Genomic DNA, 19,918 nt, shown 5'->3' with positions numbered 1-19,918 from the left:
TAATTTAAAAAGCGCAATGTATATAATAAGTGTAAATAATTTAATTGTCTTCATAGCTCCATTGTAGAAGTTGTGAAGAAGACCGCAACTATTTTAATGAAACTATAACACTAATAGCCTGTTATAGGCTCACTTGGTTCAATAGCCTATTGAAATGTCCCAATTTCCGTCATCATAATCTTGGCCTATGTGACAGTAACTTAATCTTGGCCTATGTGACAGTATCTTAGTCTTGGCCTATGTGACAGTAATTTCCATTAGTTTTAATTTACAGAGCAGTGGAAATGAAGGCATAAAACATTAATTTAATTTATCTTTTAATCAAATGAGAGTTAAACTATTTTTTGTCAAACAAATGTTTACTATTAAAATTAAAACGTAAGAAATAGCGTATTGTGTGATTGTTCTTTTAAACAAAAGTTGTAATAATTGTAGTAGCATTAGTAAATAAACCAAACTTTTATTTTGACGGGTTGCCATGAGGACCTCTTAAGTTTCTGTAGCCTATTTATGATATGGCGATCGTTTTACTCAAACGAAACAGTCAAATGCTCATGAAGTAACTCTCAGAGCAGTTCTGGGGATGATGTTCATGTATTTATGTCCTCATTTAGTGACATGACCGATGCGGAATACACCGCGAGCGTCGCGCACTTCAGTGTGTGTGTGTGTGTGTCAAAACCGCGCGTCTGTGCCTTTCACATATACAGAGACACGCCGAACATGCAGAATTCATATTTAAATAGTCTCTTTGCAGCTTAATGTTTACAGCTAGTCCATATCATGAGTCGATTTAAGTGTACTGACCTACTTTTGATTAATTCATCCAAACTTTGACAAATTTCGTGACTCCGCGTTATACAGTAAATTCCATTTATATGACTGGATTCCGCGATTCCCCCTGCGTTTCCCCCATCTCGGAAACCATAAATAGATAATATTGAGGTTTTTACAACTTCAGTGTAGTGGATTGTAATTTATTGCAACTTGAGCAACGTCTGCTGCTGCCTTTGAGAGAGAACTGATGCGTGATGAAGCAGCACCAGTTAGCAAGCGCTTTCGGTGTGAGAGCGCCTTTAGTCTTCCACGTTGATTGGTCGGACTCCTGACTCTCAACAAATCAGATGCGCAGTGGGCGGAGACTGCTCTAGGCCACAGAGTGGTGAGTTCCGACAGGCTGCATCAGAGCCAAATAGCGCGTTTCAAAATTAAATAATTTTATCGGCACATCGGTTTTGAAAATGACCGATGCCGATTATCATAAAAATGCTTAATATCGGTGCCAATAATCGGCCAGGCCGATAATCGGTCGACCCCCTACTTCTGACATTTGCTGCTGGCTCTGTCTCTGTAGTGGATAAACATAAGGTATAATTTGTTTTGGGTAAATGTAACGGGTAATATTTGGTCTTTATTCTGTTGTTCTATTAATATGTTTAAATGAATAGAGTCAGTGGTGTTTGATGTATTTCGTCTTTAAATACAGTGAGGAAGATTGCAGTAGCCGGGAGCTGACTGACGTTATCAAGTACGCTGCTCTTTGAAGAATTACCGGACTTGCGTCGTTCCTTCCGTGGGAGCTCACACTCCCGAGTCTAACTCGTGAAGTCCGAACTACCGAGGATGCAAGTCCAAAATTTGCGTACTTGGTTTTGAGAAACGCACGCAGACACGTCACCAGACCATTTGCCTAATCTTCACGGCACTTTAGACCGCGATGGAAACGCAGTATTGTTCCAGGTAATTTCAGTGGAAAAGCGTTTTGTTTCACAGAACTAATCGTTGGCTGGGTTGCGTAAGCTACATATATGTGGGGTGGAGCTATCAAAATAGGGGCGAGACCCTTTTGGGGTAGGGGCGTGTTTGTTTTGGTGATTTCAAATATCAACATTGGCAGAAATTGCTTGCCCTGCCTTGAATAATGTGGACCGATCAAACTTTTTAATCATGATGTCGCTCTGAGACCCTCACTGTTATTACAACTTGTTTGTGCCCACACTTCAAAACACTCAACGCATGTTTTAAATCGCCGACTTAATTGCGATTCAAAAATCGCACTAAGAAGATTGCAATTCGTAATAAATGTTGGTAGGCTATATCGTGCAGCCCTAGACTGAACTGTGAGTGTGTGTGTGTGTCATTGAAACGCAAATTTAGATGCAGCCAAGTGACCCACAGTTTGAAAACCCCTGATTTAGTGGACTAAATTATATTCTAAAAATATATAAATGTATATTTTTTGTTTTTTTTGAAAATGACCGATCGTTTGGCTAGATGAGAGCCTTATTCCTTGACTGGGTTCACGTAGAGAACTTTGAAGCTGCACTTAAACTGCGATTTGGACCTTGAACCCTTTGATCCCCATTAAAGTCCACTATATGGAGATACATCCTGGAATGTTTTCCTCAAAGTTTCTTTTTGACTGAAGAAGGACAGACATGAATACCTTGGATGACGTGGGGGTGAGTAAAGTATCAGGAAATGTTTATTCTGTTGTGAACTAATCCTGTAATTGTGATGTAATGTATCAGGTTCTCGTACCCACGACGATGACTGTGGTTAGTAAAGTTGCTGCTCCCAGGAAGGAAAGCGCTGCTCAGGCAAAAGACAGCAATGACAGCAGCGGCCCCACGACAACCGTGTTTGTGGGCAACATCTCTGAGAAAGCGTCTGACATGCTCATCAGACAACTGCTGGCTGTGAGTATCACATCAGATCCAGTCTCAAAGCTCAACCAGTAATAATCACATTTAATGACTTATGCATTCTGCAATGTGGATATCAGAGATGGAAAAAAGTTTCACTTGATGATAGTTTTTTACTCTAAAGCGAACTGGCTCATGTAACATTTCATGTTAAGTGTTAGTTGGATTGATATTAATAATAACCACTTGTTTTTCAGAAATGTGGTTTGGTATTGAGCTGGAAACGAGTTCAAGGTGCCTCAGGGAAACTTCAAGGTAAATATTTTTTTTAACCCCTAAACTGATTTCTTCTGAGCCCGGTTAGTTTCACTAAAAATCTATATCGAGATGAGGCTTCGTGTGAGTATTGAGTGAAATAAATAAAATGGAGCTGAAATCAGCAGCGCATTTTTTAAAAATATTTATTTTTTTGCCTGCAACTCATTAAACAGCTGGATGGTTTACTGTTTGAAAGTGAATAAATTAAGACAAATATTAGTGTTTTAATTTTACAGTAAAAAGTTGTATTGTTTTACTGTTTTTATTGTACGGTATTAGTACAGCATTTCTTTTAATATTTTTATAAAATCACAATCTCAATGTTGTAATCAATAATTAAAATAAAATCATGACTTATTATTATTATTATTATTATTATTATTATTATTTTAGTCATTGAAGTGGTCAAAAACAGTGAGAATGAGGCCTATGAAAACTTAAGTGGAAATATTTTTTTAAAACTCTGAAATGGTTACTGAAAGAGGCTTGAATTGGTTCTTGTAAAAAGGTAAATCAAAGTAGTATAACCATTTACCAAATTCATCCCAAATCTTGTAGCCCAAAAAGGATTTTAAAAATAATAAAAAAAAAATTAATTAAAGCTTTTATTTAAAGTTTTTATTTTTTCTATGCGGATACACTCCCCTCCAAAATCAACCCACTAACTCCAGAACGATTTATTCTTTCTGAACGATCCGTGAAAGGTGAAAATTGCTGCAGTTTTTCAAATTGCAAAATATATTGCAGAAAAAGAAAATATGGCAATGTCAGTTTTTTTTTTTTGAAAATCATATAATCCTATTTGCATTTCCTGTGAATGTTGTGAATATGCCAGACTGGCTCCTCACAGACATCTTTTTTGCTCTTTGCTTTCAGCGTTTGGTTTCTGTGAGTACAAAGAGCCTGAATCTACCCTACGAGCTCTACGGCTGCTACATGAGCTGCAGATCGGAGAAAAGAAACTTCTGGTCAAAGTCGATGCCAAAACCAAATCACAACTGGATGAGTGGAAAGCAAAGAAGAAGAGCACCAGTGAAAATGGAGTAAGTGTAACGGTCTGATGTCAGGTTGATACTAATATAACAACGTAGTGTTCGCTTTTTGAGAAAATATTAAATATTATGAATAATATTAAATTATATAAACATTTCAGTGGTATTTTTGACTACTGATTTTGCGATTAATCTCAGATACTGAGTTTTGATCTGTGTGTCTGGCAGAATGGCAAGGCAGAGGATGGTGCTGGTGAAGAGGAAGAGGAGGTTCTGGATGAAGATACTAAGAAGCGGGACCAAATTGTCAAAGGTGCTATTGACGGCCTGATCCGGGAGTATTCAAGTGAGCTGAACGCTCAATCTCAGGACGATGAGTCGAGTCGCCGCAAAAAGAGGAGGGAAAAGAAGGACGAGGTAGGCTTTAGTTTATCTTGGTCTTTTGTTCTTTAATGTTTTGCCGGTTGTTTGATGTACATGTTAGGGTGGCCCTTATTGGGGGGTAATTAATTTTTTTTTTTTTTGGAAATGTTAACTAGTGATCGACCGATATTGATTTTTTTTATAACCGATACCAATTATTTGCATGTCTATGTGGCCGATAACCGATATGCAGAACCGATATTTATTTACTGTTATAAAGTTAATAAATGACTGTGTGAAGTAAGTCCATACTTCACTTTGGTTTTTCCTCCTTTCAGTCATCTTAACAAAAAATGTTTTGAGAATTAGCAGTCTTTCATGCAGGGCTCTAGACTCATTCTTCCCACTGATCTCACTTTTGCGCACGAGCACATACCAGAGGGTTAATACACGGGGCCGTAGTTCGCTGACAAGCCACGCAAAATCGTGTTCATAAGAGAGTTTTTTTGGATAGAGAGATTCCAGTTCTTTGCCAAGGCCTATAACTGTGTTTTACTCCCCGACCCAATGATAGCAGTTCTTGGTTGGTCAGATTTGCTTGAGTCTCTCAGCCCGAAGGTATGGTTATCTATCCAATACGGTATGATTGTTGATAAGAAAGTTGCTTTTGTGGAAGAAAAATGTTAGGCCTCTCTTTTCTGACTGGCTAACTGGACTTACTTCTACTTTACATCTTGAAAGAATCGTATATACCATCTCTGGGAACTTTACTTTTCTGTTGAGCTACAAGGACCAATGATGTATTCATTTATTTTAGATTGGTAGCAATCCCTTTGTTTTTTTTATTTATTTTTTACTATTGTAATGGTCTTGTATACCGTCATTCTCCTTTTTTGTTTGATTTTTGTACTTCATTTTACACATTGCACAGATTGTTATATGAAGGGTCTGTTTGTCTGTTATTGTTTTTCTTCATGTCTGCAAAAACCATAAAATTTTTTAGTTTAGTTTTCTCAAAAAATAGCTTTAATTTGACCATTTCTAAATGATTCCTAAATGACTCGTGCGAAGCAGTTAGAAGAAGTCTCTCTAAACCCCTCCTTTCTGTGAGCACTCGCTGCTGTGATTGGTCAGATGGCGCAGTCCTTTTGTGATTGGTCTACCGCGTACAGCGCGAATGACAGCCATGGGTGGACATTATGCAAATGTGTTACTTTGTGACGTACAGCCGTAACAGAATAAGATTCGAATTCCTAACGACTCGTTTAAAAAGTTAAAAAAAATCCACCAATTTTTTTTTTTTTTTATAAAACCAATAAATCATGAACAGTTTCACCAAACGAGCTGTTTCAGATTCTCCCTCTGTTCACATCACCGAGGGGGGAAAACTCCCGCCCATTTGTGATGTTCTCTGCCCTATTAGCATAAACACAGCCAGCCCTGAGTGAGAAGCAGCAGTCTGCAATTACTGGAGATGTATACAATATCAGCACCTAAGAGGCTTTATAAATGTTGTTTTGGAATGCACTTATGAACATAGAAGTCACCATAATCTCCCCTCATCTGAGCCGAGGACACTGTGGTTAAATTTAATTTTTGATGGCAATATCCTGGAAAAAATCGGTAACTTCCCCTATGTTTAGGAATCGAGACCAGCACTTCGTGCGGGAATGTCAGCTCCAGACAAAGTAAGTATCACGCATTTGTTTTCCAAATTGACTCTCTGAAAGAGCTTCTTGGCACTCTGTAAGGCTAATTCCTAAAACTATCATTGTATTTGTCTGTTTTCACTGATGCTGCCTTCAAGTGCTGCCAGAATGATCGTGAATAGGAATGTGGTAGTTAAAAGTTGCATATGAGAGCAATGCGAGTCTATCGCTTGAAGTTGTCAAGCTCATAATCAGAAGTGGGACTTATAAAGTTTATGATAGCATGAGACCAGCTATGTTACTATTTTTATCCCGCCGTGCTCTCCATCCATGTAATTCATAAACACAAATTTATTATGCACAGTATAATCAGATGACTGACTTTGAAACGGAGTACGTTTTCTGTAAAGATAACAGGCTTGTACTAATAGTGGAATGTTTATTTGCAAAGGCTAGCACTGCTAATGCGGAGCTTGAGCCCTTGAAGCTCTGCCCTCTTCTCTAGGAGCAACAGCTCATTTGCATTTAAAGCAACATGCTCAAAATCAGCACGTTTGGGCCCATACCCTAAAAGTGGCAATTTTAACAAGCTATAAAAATGTATATGTGGGGTATTCTGTGCTAAGATTTCACACATACGCTCTGGGGACATCAGAGACTTATTTTACATCTTGTAAAAAAGGGCATAATAGGTCCCCTTTAAGACTATATTAAGAATTTCAACTTTGTTGAGCACACCCTAAACTTAGTCCAATCTCAGCAAAATTTGCTTTGTTTCCATTTCTCATTAAGGAGAGTTGACTGGGAGGGTGAGAGCAGAAGATTTCAAAAGTCCAAAAATAAGGGCCACCCTAGACACGCGTTTAAATATTTTAACTTTTTTTTTCTTGCATGTGTGTACACGTGCAAAATTTTGAAAATGACACACACACACACACATATACACATATATACACGTGTGTGTGTGTATGTATGTAGTATTATGTATTTTAACCATGGTTTCCATTTCTTTAGGATGACATCAGTGCCATGGAAATGGAAGATGACAAAAGGGATCTGATTTCCAGAGAGATCAACAAATTCCGTGATACACACAAGGTAAAAATCTTGCTAATTTACTCCATCACAGGTAGAGCGCAACAGCCTCTTACACCTAGTTTAGTTTGACAACACACCAGCATGAGTAGATGCTATTTAGCCTGTCAATTCCATTTAGCTCAGCAAAACATTATTACATTTAAGCTTTAAATTTAATGATATATTGCAGAAATCAGTTTAAGACTGGGCCTCATTTGGGTCGAGAGCGTTTCTAGCAGTGGCTTGTGTAAACTGTAGCGTGGCCTTCATGTTATGGGTGGGAAATGTAGTCACACATACAATGCATGGACGTTCTGTGCACTTCCCTAAAAGCTAATCTATTCATTAAACCCCACCATTATGATAGAGATCATATGGTGACTAAACCAAGATGAATCTCTCAGCTTTGGAAAAAGTTGCAAGAATAGGATGTAAGTATGAGCTTTCCATTTTTCTCTACTTGTATTGGGCGCCCCCTTCTGGAGGACTCGCACAGGGGCAACTGCACCGACTCGCTCTGAAATTCAGCTCATTCGGGCGGTTTTAATATCAAAATACATATGAGGGCGTTAGATCATGTCTACAGTGTTTAGAAAAGGGATAAACTGCCAAACGACTCATTTTCTGGTTCTCTGAGACATGGGTGGCCAGTGAAGCTGTGTGGGTCTGCTAGTAAAAGTGATGTTGGTCCTATAATGAATACTGCTGACTTGAATAACAGTGAATTGGCCCATTCGGCTCTTATGAAAGTAGGGGGCGCCCCTCCACAGCACGTGGACTTTCTGAAGATTTTACAGGTATGAATTCACTTTGTGATCGAGTCTGCAATCACATCTCTTCATTCCTGCTTGCTTGCACTCTTTTTCTTTTCATTTTAAGTGCGTGTGTGAGTGGGTTTAACATTTTGGATCGCTAAAGTAACACAGAATTACTTCAAATCGCAGAAATTGGTGCCTAATGTTTCATTCATAAACTCGGCCTCATAACACTAAATATTAAATTTGACATGTCACAGACACAAATGATTTCTCAAATCATTCATCTTGAGGAGAGATTACTTTTCTGGGTGATTACAGTTACTTTTTGGCAAAAAGTCCCATATGCGCGCGCACATACTTTTTTTTTTACACTATTCTATTTCACAGAATCTCTTGAAGCATTCTTCATTCTGTTCTTCTGGATTTAGTCCGTCTTAGTTTGTTCTGTTTCTTCATGTCATTCCAGACAGACTGGATGATGATCAGATCTCTGTGTAAATAACAGTGTTGTTTAAATACTATTAAAATATCATTTGAAATGGATTTTATTTTTATGTATCGTTTATTTTGATTTCAGTATTAGTCTTTTCAATACGCTTTTATCATTTGAAGTACTTTAGTTATTTTGCTTCAACTTTCAGTTTTTAATTTTCTGAAGGTTTTTTTGTCCATCTACTTTCTGCCAATACTTTTAAATGTGCTGTAGTTATTACTAGAATGAAGACTTGACGTAAAATGTTAACAATAAATTTAGACTATCCTGCCTAACTGTCCTGTCAAATTCACCAGTAGAAGCGTTACTTGTAAATGACATGCGTTTAGGTAATTATTTTCAGCGAAATACCTGTAGCTATAGTTTTTATTTTGCTGCTGCTCACAGTTGCGTAACACCCATGGTTCAGCCGTTACGAAATAGTTTCATATTAAAATTAGACTTTAAATCTATTTATAATAATTTCAGGAGGCTTTGGTCTTCTGGGAAGTAGAAGCTGTTGATAGAAGTCAGATATTTTGTCGAACTGCGATGCGGGAGCTGTTGAATTGAGACTAAAGCCGTGGGTGTCATGCTGCTCCTCAGTGCATTTCATAATCACTCAGTCTGATCCTCTGAGGGCCCGTGTCGCCTGCAGTGGGGTAAGCAGTCTCTACACCTTCATTTGTTGCCTTTTCTATCAAAACCACAAAGAAACTGCAAAGAAAAAGCAAATCTAACAAATACAGTATGCAATGCACCTGTCGCAACATTTTCAAAATGTCTGGAAGTTGTTTGTGAGATTGTTGCAAGCAAAGAGAATAGTTTTTTATTTTTCCTTGTGAATTCTTTGACCTGCTTTTCCTCCCAGGCCTAACAATAAAGGCTTGTAGGGCCACTGAAGCACTGTGAGTCGCTAGTCAACACCTGTAAGTGCACAAACAACTAGTTTCACAAGGATTAAAGCCTCTTTCTGTTGATCATGTGATGAGACGGAAATTTGCAGCGCCCTCAACTGTTTCTGATCTTATTCAGTTGTTTGCAACGTCAAATTTATATCTCAGTGGTTTACAGGTTTCCTTTTATTAATTGCTTGAATTTCTTGATTTACATGCTGTTCTGTCTTGATACTGTTCTCTATCATCATGCAAGACGTTCAAAAGTCGAAGTCCACAATAAAAAAAAATAAGTCAAAATATGTTTTATGAAAATATTTAAAACTGAGATCAGACATGCATATTGGAAACCCGTTTCTGCCACGTAAAAAAAATTTGACTTATCTCAGATAAACGTATTTGATCATGTGACTCGTTGTAGATGCTTTTACCTCCATTGAAGCTAAAGATACCCTTGTTTGATCTCAGATCATTCTGGAGAACATGATCGTCAGGTTTTGTTCATGTAGCTATAGTGATACTGTCATTAAAATATCACATACTGAGACATTCTCAAATTCATGTTCATTTTTTAATTCAAATTTTGACCCGTTATGCTGATAATGTAATTTATAGTTCAACATTTATTGCATTAAAATACTCGTGGTCTCAGACTTTTGGTGCCTGTATATGAGTGCATATGTGAATGGGCAGGGACTGTAAACCACGTCCTCATAGAGTGATGTTGTCATGTACTTCTGCCTTGTGCGTGAGCAGTTGCTAATCTGAAAACTTCCCTCCCTGTTTTTCCACAGAAATTGGAAGAGGAAAAGGGGAAGAGAGAGAAGGAGAGGCAGGAGCTGGAGCGGGATCGCAAGGAGAGAGACAAGGAGCGCGAGAAGGAGCGAGAACGACGGGACCGTGAGCGGGAGAAGGACCGAGAGAGGGAGCGCGAGAGGGAGAGAGAAAGAGATCGAGACCGCGAGCGCACAAAAGAGCGTGAGAGGGAGAGAGAGTGGGAGAGAGACAGAAGCCGCGACCGTAGCGAAGACCGCAGTCAATCCAGGTACACGAGACGTCACATCAAGTGCTTGTCTTGATTTCAGAATGTATACATTAGGGCTGCACGATTAATAAAAAAAAAAATCACGATCTCTATTCATACATAAATGCGATCTCATTTCTAAATGACGGCGATTCACTTCCGTGTATTTCCCTGCATTCAGATCATGCTGCATTCACGCGTTATTGGTCACACTCACACAATAACAAAACACTATTAATTCACCCATCAATCATAAATCTCCATCACTTTTCTCCTCTCCCTCATTGGCCACGTTCTGCTGTCACTCACGTGACGTGTAACAAGGCGGCAGACCTAAACGGAGTCAATAGGCGCGTTCGCAGAATGATCACCGTATGACATCAAAGTACCACGAGAGCGGTAAGAAAGCAGTCGGATCCTATGCATTCAAATCGCTCTTGCGGTACTTTGATGTCATCCGGTGATCATTCTGCGCAGCGCTGCTTCAACGGGGCATCAACGCTTGACGGAGGGCGTGTCTGAAGCTCGGTGCTGACGCGCCGTCATAGTGATTAGCTAATTGATCACACATTTTTCTGAAATTAATCTCGATTAATCCCACCTAACATTAACTATACCTTTTATATTGCAATAATTTCACATTCAATCTTCAAACTAATGTAGAAACAACACAGACAGTATATTTTTAATATTTGTTTAATGCCATCTTTTATGACTGAAGGCAAGTATCACTGACAAAAACTCTCTATGAAGTTTTTTTCCTACTATTTAACCATCAACTAGCCATTCAACATTACATTATAATTGAGAGCTATCAATTTAACATTTATTAGACTTCTTTATTAGATTTATTAAAACTTCTAATTTACGTGAACTTAAAACAATTTTCACAAATTATGAAAATATAAAACTACAGAACTTATTGATTTCCTCTCTTGTTCTTTGATTAACAGATATCACTGGTTATTAGGTTATTTTGGCTGCTACTTTAAAAACTGCCACTGCTGAGCTTGATGCAGATCTGACACTGCTTTACATGTGACTCATAAAAAATAAATACTTGCACGCACAGTTTTAAGGCAGCTTCATTAATCGCCTTTTTTTGTGAATTCATGACATAACTACAACATTGCATACTCGTAATTTTATTTGGGTTTGAATATGATGCAGCGCTTTAAAGGGGTCATATGATGCTTTTTTTAAAGATAATTAATTTGTGAAATTGAAATATAACACTATAATTATATACTAATATAGCACTTGTATATCATTGCTCTTTTGTTGGTTTTGATTGCTTCTATTGTCCATATTTATAAGTCGCTTTGGATAAAAGCGTCTGCTAAATAACAAAATGTAAATATAATGTAAATAACAAAACTAAATTGAAATTTTAAAACAAACCCCAAATCAAATAAGTAACACAAATAAAATAAATCTCTTCATATAAACAAAATACGGCTTTGTCTGCGCTCTTTCCATTTAAAATTAGAGGCACCACTGCATTTTAATCATGATCCAAACAAAGATGCTGCATACATGCAACATGAGCAGTTTTTAATCTAAATTAGTATAATTGTATAATTTTAAAATTTGAAGCAAGAACAGAATGGTTGACTTCAGTTTTGTGAAACTATATCTGCATGAAACCGAAACAGCAGACGAGCTGAATGAGACGCAGAATCACTCTCTGCCAGCAGGTGGCGCTTTAAGCATTTCCATGGTTTCCGCTGTAACAAAGCAGCGCTGCACTTATGAACTTTAATATGCATTATACAGAGGCTAGATGAAAAGAAAAAATACCATCTAAACTTTTCTAAAGACAGTAAGTTCCCCTCAGACATATATTCATATAAACTCCTACCCCTAATTGAATCACGATTTGTTTAGCATCTCAACCGATTTGAATCGTCTCACATTTGAATCGATTTTCAACCGGCTCGTAGTTAATTGTTACATCCCTACTGAATATTTATGGATATAAATATGCAAATTGTTAAAAGGGATGATGCCTTTTAACATGGTGTTTTATTCATTCATGTATATGTGTGTGTGTGTGTGTGTGTATGTGTGTGTGTGTGTGTGTATGTGTGTGTGTGTGTATATGTGTGTGTGTGTGTGTATATGTGTGTGTGTGTGTGTATATGTGTGTGTGTGTGTGTATATGTGTGTGTGTGTGTGTATATGTGTGTGTGTGTGTGTATGTGTGTGTGTGTGTGTGTATATGTATGTGTGTATATATGTATATGTGCATATGTATGTGTATGTATGTGCTTTATATATATATATATATGTATATATGTGTGTGTGTGTGTGTCTAATTTTGTCAAGTTATATTTTATACATATTTATAACATTTGTATTTATATTTACCAACATTTATGCAAAATGATTTATACATAAAATTCATATTTATACATTTCTGCAACATTTTACAGAAATACAGAAATACACAAAATGTTAAGGTATTTATAATAATTTTTATTTACAATTTTATTTAATTTTGTTTTGTATGCCAAATGTCTATGCCAACATATTCATATTTAGTCAATATCTGAAGTTCTGTGTCTACAATAAAGTACAGACTTCATATATCATGATGGGTGCTGTCCGTTTTCAGAGAACAGAGTCGCGATAGAGACCGAGATAAGGAGAAGAAGCGTGATCGTGAGGAAGATGAGGAAGAGGCGTATGAACGGCGTAAACTGGAGAGGAAGCTGCGAGAGAAAGAGGCAGCGTATCAGGAGGTGAACGACTGTATTCAGTCTCTCTGATCACATTACTGAATGATTAGCTGTCTTGATCCACTATTTACCTTCTTTAATTACAACAGCGTCTGAAGAACTGGGAGCTCAGGGAGAGGAAGAAAGCCAGAGACTACAGCAAGGAGACTGAGAGAGAGGAGGAACGCCGGCGTGAAGTGGTAAACAACTATTTTCCTAATCTATTTACATAAGCATTTCAGCCTAAAATGTATATGGAGAATGTTTCTAAAGTCAATTGATAACTATAGAAATATAGTATTTTATATTAGTGCTGTCAAATCGATTAATCACGATTAATTGCATCCATGATAAAAGTTTGTTTACATGATATATGTGTGTGCTGCGTGTATTTGTGTATACACATATGTGTATAATCCTGATTAAACGATTTGACAGCACTAATTTAAATTATTTTCTTAATTACTTTGATAAATAGATTGAAATATAATATTTAAATGAATATTTATTTCATTAGTTTAATTATTATTTTATTAATGAGAAATTTTATATTCATTTTAGTATGAAAAAAACAATAAATATTTTAAAATAGTATTTAAACAAATTTTAATTTCAGTATAAAAAATTCAATTAAAAATTAGTTAGTTGATAAATTCAAATGCAGGATTTAAGTCAATATGTTTTCATTACTTTTTAATAATTATTATTTTTATTGAAATATAATAAAAATATTTTTTATTAATAAAATATGTATTATGGGAAAATATTAAATTATAATAATTGAATTATTTTATTGAATTGTAATGATTTTATTAATGAAAAACAATTGGATGTAGTACAAATATATATTTTAAATGAGTTTTTATTTAATTTATAATATTACTAATTATTTTTATAAATGAAAGATAAATGGGAAAATGAATATGTAGAAAGTTTCTGTTTGAATTACTGAATGTTTCTCTCGTATTGTTTTCTCAGGCTAAAGAAGGGAAACGGCTGAAGGAGTTTCTGGAAGACTATGACGACGACAGAGACGACCCAAAATACTACAGGTGAGTTCTGTGCGTCATCGAATCTATGATTATTATAATTTTTTTTACATCAAATTTAGAGGCAGATAGATCTGAAATGGCATATTACCATGAGAACAAACAAATCTAGTTATCTTGCTACTAAAGTCCTCAAAACTCTGTCTGAAAAATGTGGACGTGACCTAAATGGTTTGTTTCTCTGCTTTGCCTGCAGGGGCAGCGCTCTTCAGAAGCGACTGCGGGACAGAGAGAAGGAGATAGAGCTGGATGAACGTGACAGGAAGCGGGAGAAGGAAGAGCTGGAGGAGATCAGGCAGAGGCTGCTAGCAGAAGGACATCCTGATCCAGAAGCTGAGCTGCGCAGAGTGAGCTCACTGATATACTTCAAATATTCATATTCATTTAGTGAAATGCACTTTAAATACATATCAAATAAAAAATACTAATTGATACATATTTTCACATGTAGTATTTAAATGTTATTTTATTGTTTTCTTATGTATCAAATTGTCAATAATAATAAAATAAAATAATTAATTTAAATACTACTTTTGAACGTGTATCAAATTGTCAATAATAAAAAAACTAATGTTCAAATGTAGTATTTAAATTAATTTTAATTATTTTCATTTTAGTTGTCTTTTTTAATGAATGAAAAATAAACGGGTACATTCAAATGTAATTTAAATTGTATTATTTCAGTTTCATTAATACGTTTGTTAATTGATTAAATATATTCAGATACAATCTTTAAATATTATTTCATTATTTTTAATTTTGTTCTATTGAATAATAAATTGCTAAATATATTCAAGTCTAGTATTTAAATTATCTTATTAAAATGATTAAAATAGATTTTCATTATTTTTTTATTTTGTATTGAATACATCAAGTGTAATATTTAAATGAGTTACATTATTTCCTTAATTCTTTTATTAATCAGTTATTAATGAAAAATTAAATATTCAAGTGTAGTTGAAGTGAAATTTTATACCACGTTTCAATTTTATGAATTGCTTTATAAATAATTAATAAATTGGTAAATATCTTCATGTATAGTATTTAAGAGTAATATTACTTCATTTAAATTATTATTGATTTGTTACTAATGAGGTAACAAATATATATATATATATATATATATATATATATATATATATATATATATATATATATATATATATATATATATATATATATATATATATATATATATATATATATATATATATATATATATATATATATATATATATATATATATATATATATATATATATATATATATTTAAATTTTTTTAGTATCTAAATGAATCTTAATTATTTTTTTAATTAATGAAAAATAAATGGGTAAATCTAATACAGGGCTTAAAGTTCTCCGGCACCGTGCCGGATCTCTGGCGTTCGGCTGTGGGAGGGGAAAAAAACTAAACAAAAAAAACTTGTTTATCACATTCGAGCTCACGAGTTCACGAGTTTCTTCACAAGTTTTTGCTCTTAGGCATGAGACACGCATAATTGTATCCAGAGCCCTGATGAATGGAAAAGAATCCTGGGTCTCGAGCGCGACACTTTGAAAAAGCTGCAAGCCGCAATGGTCAAATGTCACTCTAGCACATATTTACATAGAAAAGCTATTTAAAATACAGTGGAGCTTTGTAAACAACTCGTAGTAATCACGTCATTTTTCTTTTTATCATCTCATTTGCAGTGTGTCATGGAAATATTTTTTGTCTTCTGCTTTTCAAATACATGTTTCAAATTAAAATGTGTATTGTGATTCATCTTATTGCTATCCTGTGTTTTGTGGCTTAAACCCTTAGAACTCCTGGAAGCAAAGTGCTCAGTGTTTTGCTCTCTTCTGTTTCACATCTTATGCTTTTGTGTTGGTCAGATGGAGGAAGAGGCAGAGCGTTTGCGGCAGCCGCCCATAAAGCCCGAGCCCGAGGAGGAGAGAGAGCACAAACCCTCTCGAGAAGAGCGTGACCGAGGCCGGGAGAGAGAGCGGCGCAAGTCTCATGTTCCCTCTGACGATGATGTAGAGGAAGGGGAGGAGATAGAGGACGAAGAGGAGGTGAAACCCTGTCTCAAACCCACCATGCGGCCCATCGTGGCCGCCCCCTCAGTGTCCTCAACCAGCGGAAACGCCACGCCCAACACTCCCCGAGAAGAGTCGCCCTGCGGCATCATCATCCCTCACGAGAACTCGCCGCCTGAGATCCCGCTCCAGGAGGAGAACCGGCCCAAGATCGGCCTTAGCCTCAAACTAGGTGAGTTTGAGTTGAGAGGTTTCCAGTCAGGATGGTATGGCCTAGGGCTGGACGATATGGACAGAAAAATGATCAAATATCAGTCGATATCGATAATTATCACGGTCAAATCTTTATTTCTTTCAAGTTTAAAGCCAGAATTTTGCACCATTTGCTAATTTTCCTTAACAAAATAAATATGCAAATAAAAATAATAAATTTCTTAGTTTCTGCATGTTCTAATGAGTGATATTGTTTCAAATCAAGAAACAGGTTTGGGTTGCCTGATAATATTAATAATAATAATAATAATATCACTTTTTTTGTCTCTTAGAAATGCACATTTGATAGTAGCTTGAGTTAGGATGCAGAGGTAAATTTGTTCAGTTTTAAAATCAGTAACATCTGTAAAAATTGTACCAACCTCAGTTTTATGTGTTTTTATTTATTTATTTTTTTCAAATTAAGGTTATGATCTCCCATAGTAGCATACATTTAAATAATGATAAACGCAATTAAAACCACACATATAGCACCTTGATATCATGGTAAAAATATAACTATGGTTTTGTGTGTATAAACACACAAAACTAGTTCTTAGTGATATTTGGCTCAGTTTTCACTATTAAATGCTTGTCTTTATCCCGTCGCAAGGTTCATCCGGTAGTCCAGGACAGCCCAGTGTAGCCAAGCGGAAGAAGCTGGCGGTGGAGAGCGTCTTCAACCGCTTTGATGACGATGAAGTGGACGAGGCGCCTCGGAAGAGGAAGCTGGTGCCTTTAGACTACGAGGATGAGGAGAAGGGAGCAGACATGAGCGCGGCGGCCGGCGACAAAGGAGCCAATACTGAAGAGAAGCGCAAACACATCAAGAGTCTGATCGAGAAGATACCCACTGCCAAACCAGAGCTCTTCAACTACCCTCTCGACTGGTCCGTCGTCGACACGGTGAGGGTGACGCTTCCAGGGCCATGTCCAAGACCATGTCTGATTCAGAAATCATGAAACTTGTACAATTTTAACAATTTATTAAAAAAAAAATACTTTTTTTTTTTTTTTCATTCTGTTTTATATTTTCCCATATTCTGTTTAATTTTTTAAAAACTTTTCTTTTTTTTTAATTCCGTGCTTTCTGTTTTGATTTTTCAGGATTCCATTTTAATGCTTTTGTTTTTTTTAAATTATCATTAGCCATGTCTAAACAAATGATTTTATAAAACTTAAAAAAATCTTTTATTTTTTCAGAAATTCTATGTTGTCTTGTAGTTTTTCTACAAAAACTGTTAATCAAATGAAAGCATAACATTTTTTTTTAATTGTTTGTGTAATAAATTCCTTTTAATTTTTTTTTGTAATCAAAGTGGAGTGTTTTTCTTAATTCTTGAGCAGTGTTTTAATGCGTGTTTAATGTATAACTGTAAAATGTTTTTGAATATTCACAGGCCCTTATGGAGAAGCGTATTCGACCGTGGATCAATAAGAAGATTGTAGAGTACATTGGTGAAGAAGAAGCCACATTAGTTGACTTTGTTTGCACCAAGGTAAGATGTTTCTTCATTAGAGGCTGAGCGCTGATTTAAATGCAATTTTCTTTGATAATTTTATAATTTTTTTAATGTAAAAAAAAAAAAAGAAAAGAGAAAAATATATGTAAATGATAAAAGAAAAAACGTATTTTATTAATAAAGAAATTGACATATCTAAATAATATTAATAATTGTTTTTTATTATTAATTATACAAAAATAGTATTTAAATTAATTTTATAAATTTTGACAAATTGACAATGATTTTTTCATTTTTTAATTAGTTTTTTTTAATTACAAAAATAGTATTTACATTGTCATTTTATTTTTTAATAAAATAATAAAAAAAATGAAACCCAAATAATTTAAATGCTATATTTTATTTTTAATTAATAAACATAATTATAAAACAACTTCAAAATAATTGATTCACATTTTTGAATATTTTAATATTAATCTATTTGTTTTATTAATAAAATAATTAAATGTATTTATTTACAAATGTATTTGAATATATTTATTCACTTTTATATTAATAACAAATAATAATTTTCGCTCAGGGTGTTCCTTGAAGCACTTTTCACTCATTATGAGTCTTAAATCCTATAATAGATTTAAATCTCTTTGTTCTCAGGTAATGGCCCACAGCACACCTCAAGGCATCTTGGATGACGTTGCCATGGTAAGTTTGGTCCTTTGCATCATTTATGAAGCCGTATTTCCACAGCTTCACAATCTGAACCGTTCACCTTTGTCTCCTCAGGTGCTGGACGAAGAGGCCGAGGTCTTCATAGTTAAAATGTGGAGGTTATTGATTTACGAAACCGAAGCCAAGAAGATCGGCCTCGGGAAATGAACAAAGCACGAATGCCGATGAACTTTGCTTTTTACTTCCCGTTTGGGCCGGACAGCTCATCTAGGTTTCAAAACAACTTGGGAAACTCGACCATTTCCGACCTTTGGAGTTAATACACACTGAGCCGTTTGATTTCTCACGTCCCATACGCCTCCTTCAGACCGCCAGCGACGAGTGCCGAGAGGCTCGATTTCTCAGGGCCTTCCTGTTGAATCCGTCTTCAGCGTAGCTTCGTCTCAGCCGGTTAGCGCTTCTTTCTGTGAGGAAGCCGTTGTAAATTACTGTAATGATTGCCAATCTTGTCTGGGTTGTGATGTTACCGGTTCTCTTCTTTTGGTCGCACTCACCAACCGAACCAAAGAGTTTTCCCCAGTTGTTTCACTAAAGCAGTTGATTGACCCGACACTGTTCAGAAGCCCTCGCTAAACTGATTGACGTCACAACGATTGATCGTCTTTGTTTTTGTACTTATCAGTGGATGTGTTTTGAATAAAAGTGATTCTTTTTTTAGTAAAATCGTGTGCTTTTTAATGTGTTCTGCATTTAACTTTGAAGCTGTGCGTCAGTCCATATGTTTACTTGCAACAGACCAAATGCAACGGTAAAATTAAATTAATATTCAATATTTCCATGGGTTATTTTCAGGGTGTAAAGTGTTTAATTAGTACATTTGGAATGATTTGAAATTAAAGCAAGTGAATTCTTCATTTATATGGCGTTTTTGTACGCTCACGTTTTCAAAGAAAACGACTATTATGACCTGAAATCATTGGGACACTATTATAGTTTGGTATCATTTTTTTTATATTTTCCATTTTGGTTTTAAAGTTTTAGCATTTAGAATATTTTTTTTAATATCTATATAGTTTATTAATGTTTGTCAATTTTATGTTCAAGTTCATCATCGAGAAAATGGACTGGAAACAATTAGTTTGAATTAGTGCATTAGTTTTTTTTATATTTCCTCTAGTCATATTTTATTTTTAAAATATTTTTATAGTTTGTATTACATTTTATATCAGTTTTAGTTAAGTTCGTTAAATAAAAATGAGAAGTTGCCTTTGGAGTTGGCTGAAATAGTATATGTATGTATATATATATATATGACCCTGGACCGCAAAACCAGCCTTAAATGTCAATTTTCCGATTTATTGATTTATGCATCATCTGAAAGCTGAATAAATAATCTTTCCATTGATGTATGGTTTGTTAGGACAATATTTGTCTGAGATGCAACTATTTGAAAATCTGGAATCTGAGGGAGCAAAAAAATCTAAATATTGAGAAAATCTCCTTTAAAGTTGTTCAAATGAAGTTCTTAGCAATGCATATTACTAATCAGAA

The 19,918-nt window shown here is 35.3% G+C and overlaps 1 protein-coding gene across 8 annotated transcripts in view; it reads left to right on the top strand.

The window, feature by feature from the left end:
- Nucleotides 1-19,087, top strand: part of LOC306844088 (RNA-binding protein 25-like) — a 28,246-nt gene extending 9,159 nt beyond the window's left edge. For 2 of the 8 annotated variants that reach the window (XM_079375982.1, XM_079375980.1), the window contains 17 exons: nt 2,532-2,699; nt 2,903-2,960; nt 3,840-4,006; nt 4,184-4,372; nt 5,962-6,006; nt 6,982-7,065; nt 9,965-10,215; nt 12,630-12,656; nt 12,812-12,938; nt 13,025-13,114; nt 13,893-13,966; nt 14,160-14,310; nt 15,840-16,215; nt 16,849-17,141; nt 17,636-17,734; nt 18,353-18,400; nt 18,482-19,086. In XM_079375982.1, the coding sequence (XP_079232108.1) occupies nt 2,532-2,699; nt 2,903-2,960; nt 3,840-4,006; nt 4,184-4,372; nt 5,962-6,006; nt 6,982-7,065; nt 9,965-10,215; nt 12,630-12,656; nt 12,812-12,938; nt 13,025-13,114; nt 13,893-13,966; nt 14,160-14,310; nt 15,840-16,215; nt 16,849-17,141; nt 17,636-17,734; nt 18,353-18,400; nt 18,482-18,574 (2,340 nt within the window). In that variant the 3' untranslated portion in view covers nt 18,575-19,086. Of the gene's footprint in view, nt 1-2,531; nt 2,700-2,902; nt 2,961-3,839; nt 4,007-4,183; nt 4,373-5,961; nt 6,007-6,981; nt 7,066-9,964; nt 10,216-12,629; nt 12,657-12,811; nt 12,939-13,024; nt 13,115-13,892; nt 13,967-14,159; nt 14,311-15,839; nt 16,216-16,848; nt 17,142-17,635; nt 17,735-18,352; nt 18,401-18,481 lie in introns of all 8 variants that reach the window. The other 6 variants (XM_079375986.1, XM_079375983.1, XM_079375987.1 and 3 more) reach the window with 4 other exon arrangements.
- The last annotated feature ends 831 nt before the right edge of the window (nt 19,088-19,918 follow it).

The sequence above is a fragment of the Barbus barbus genome, assembly GCF_936440315.1.
Source record: "Barbus barbus genome assembly, chromosome: 24".
NCBI lineage: Eukaryota > Metazoa > Chordata > Actinopteri > Cypriniformes > Cyprinidae > Barbus > Barbus barbus.
The sequence above is the reverse complement of the archived record's forward strand: the minus strand, read 5'-3'. Positions and strand labels throughout refer to the sequence as shown.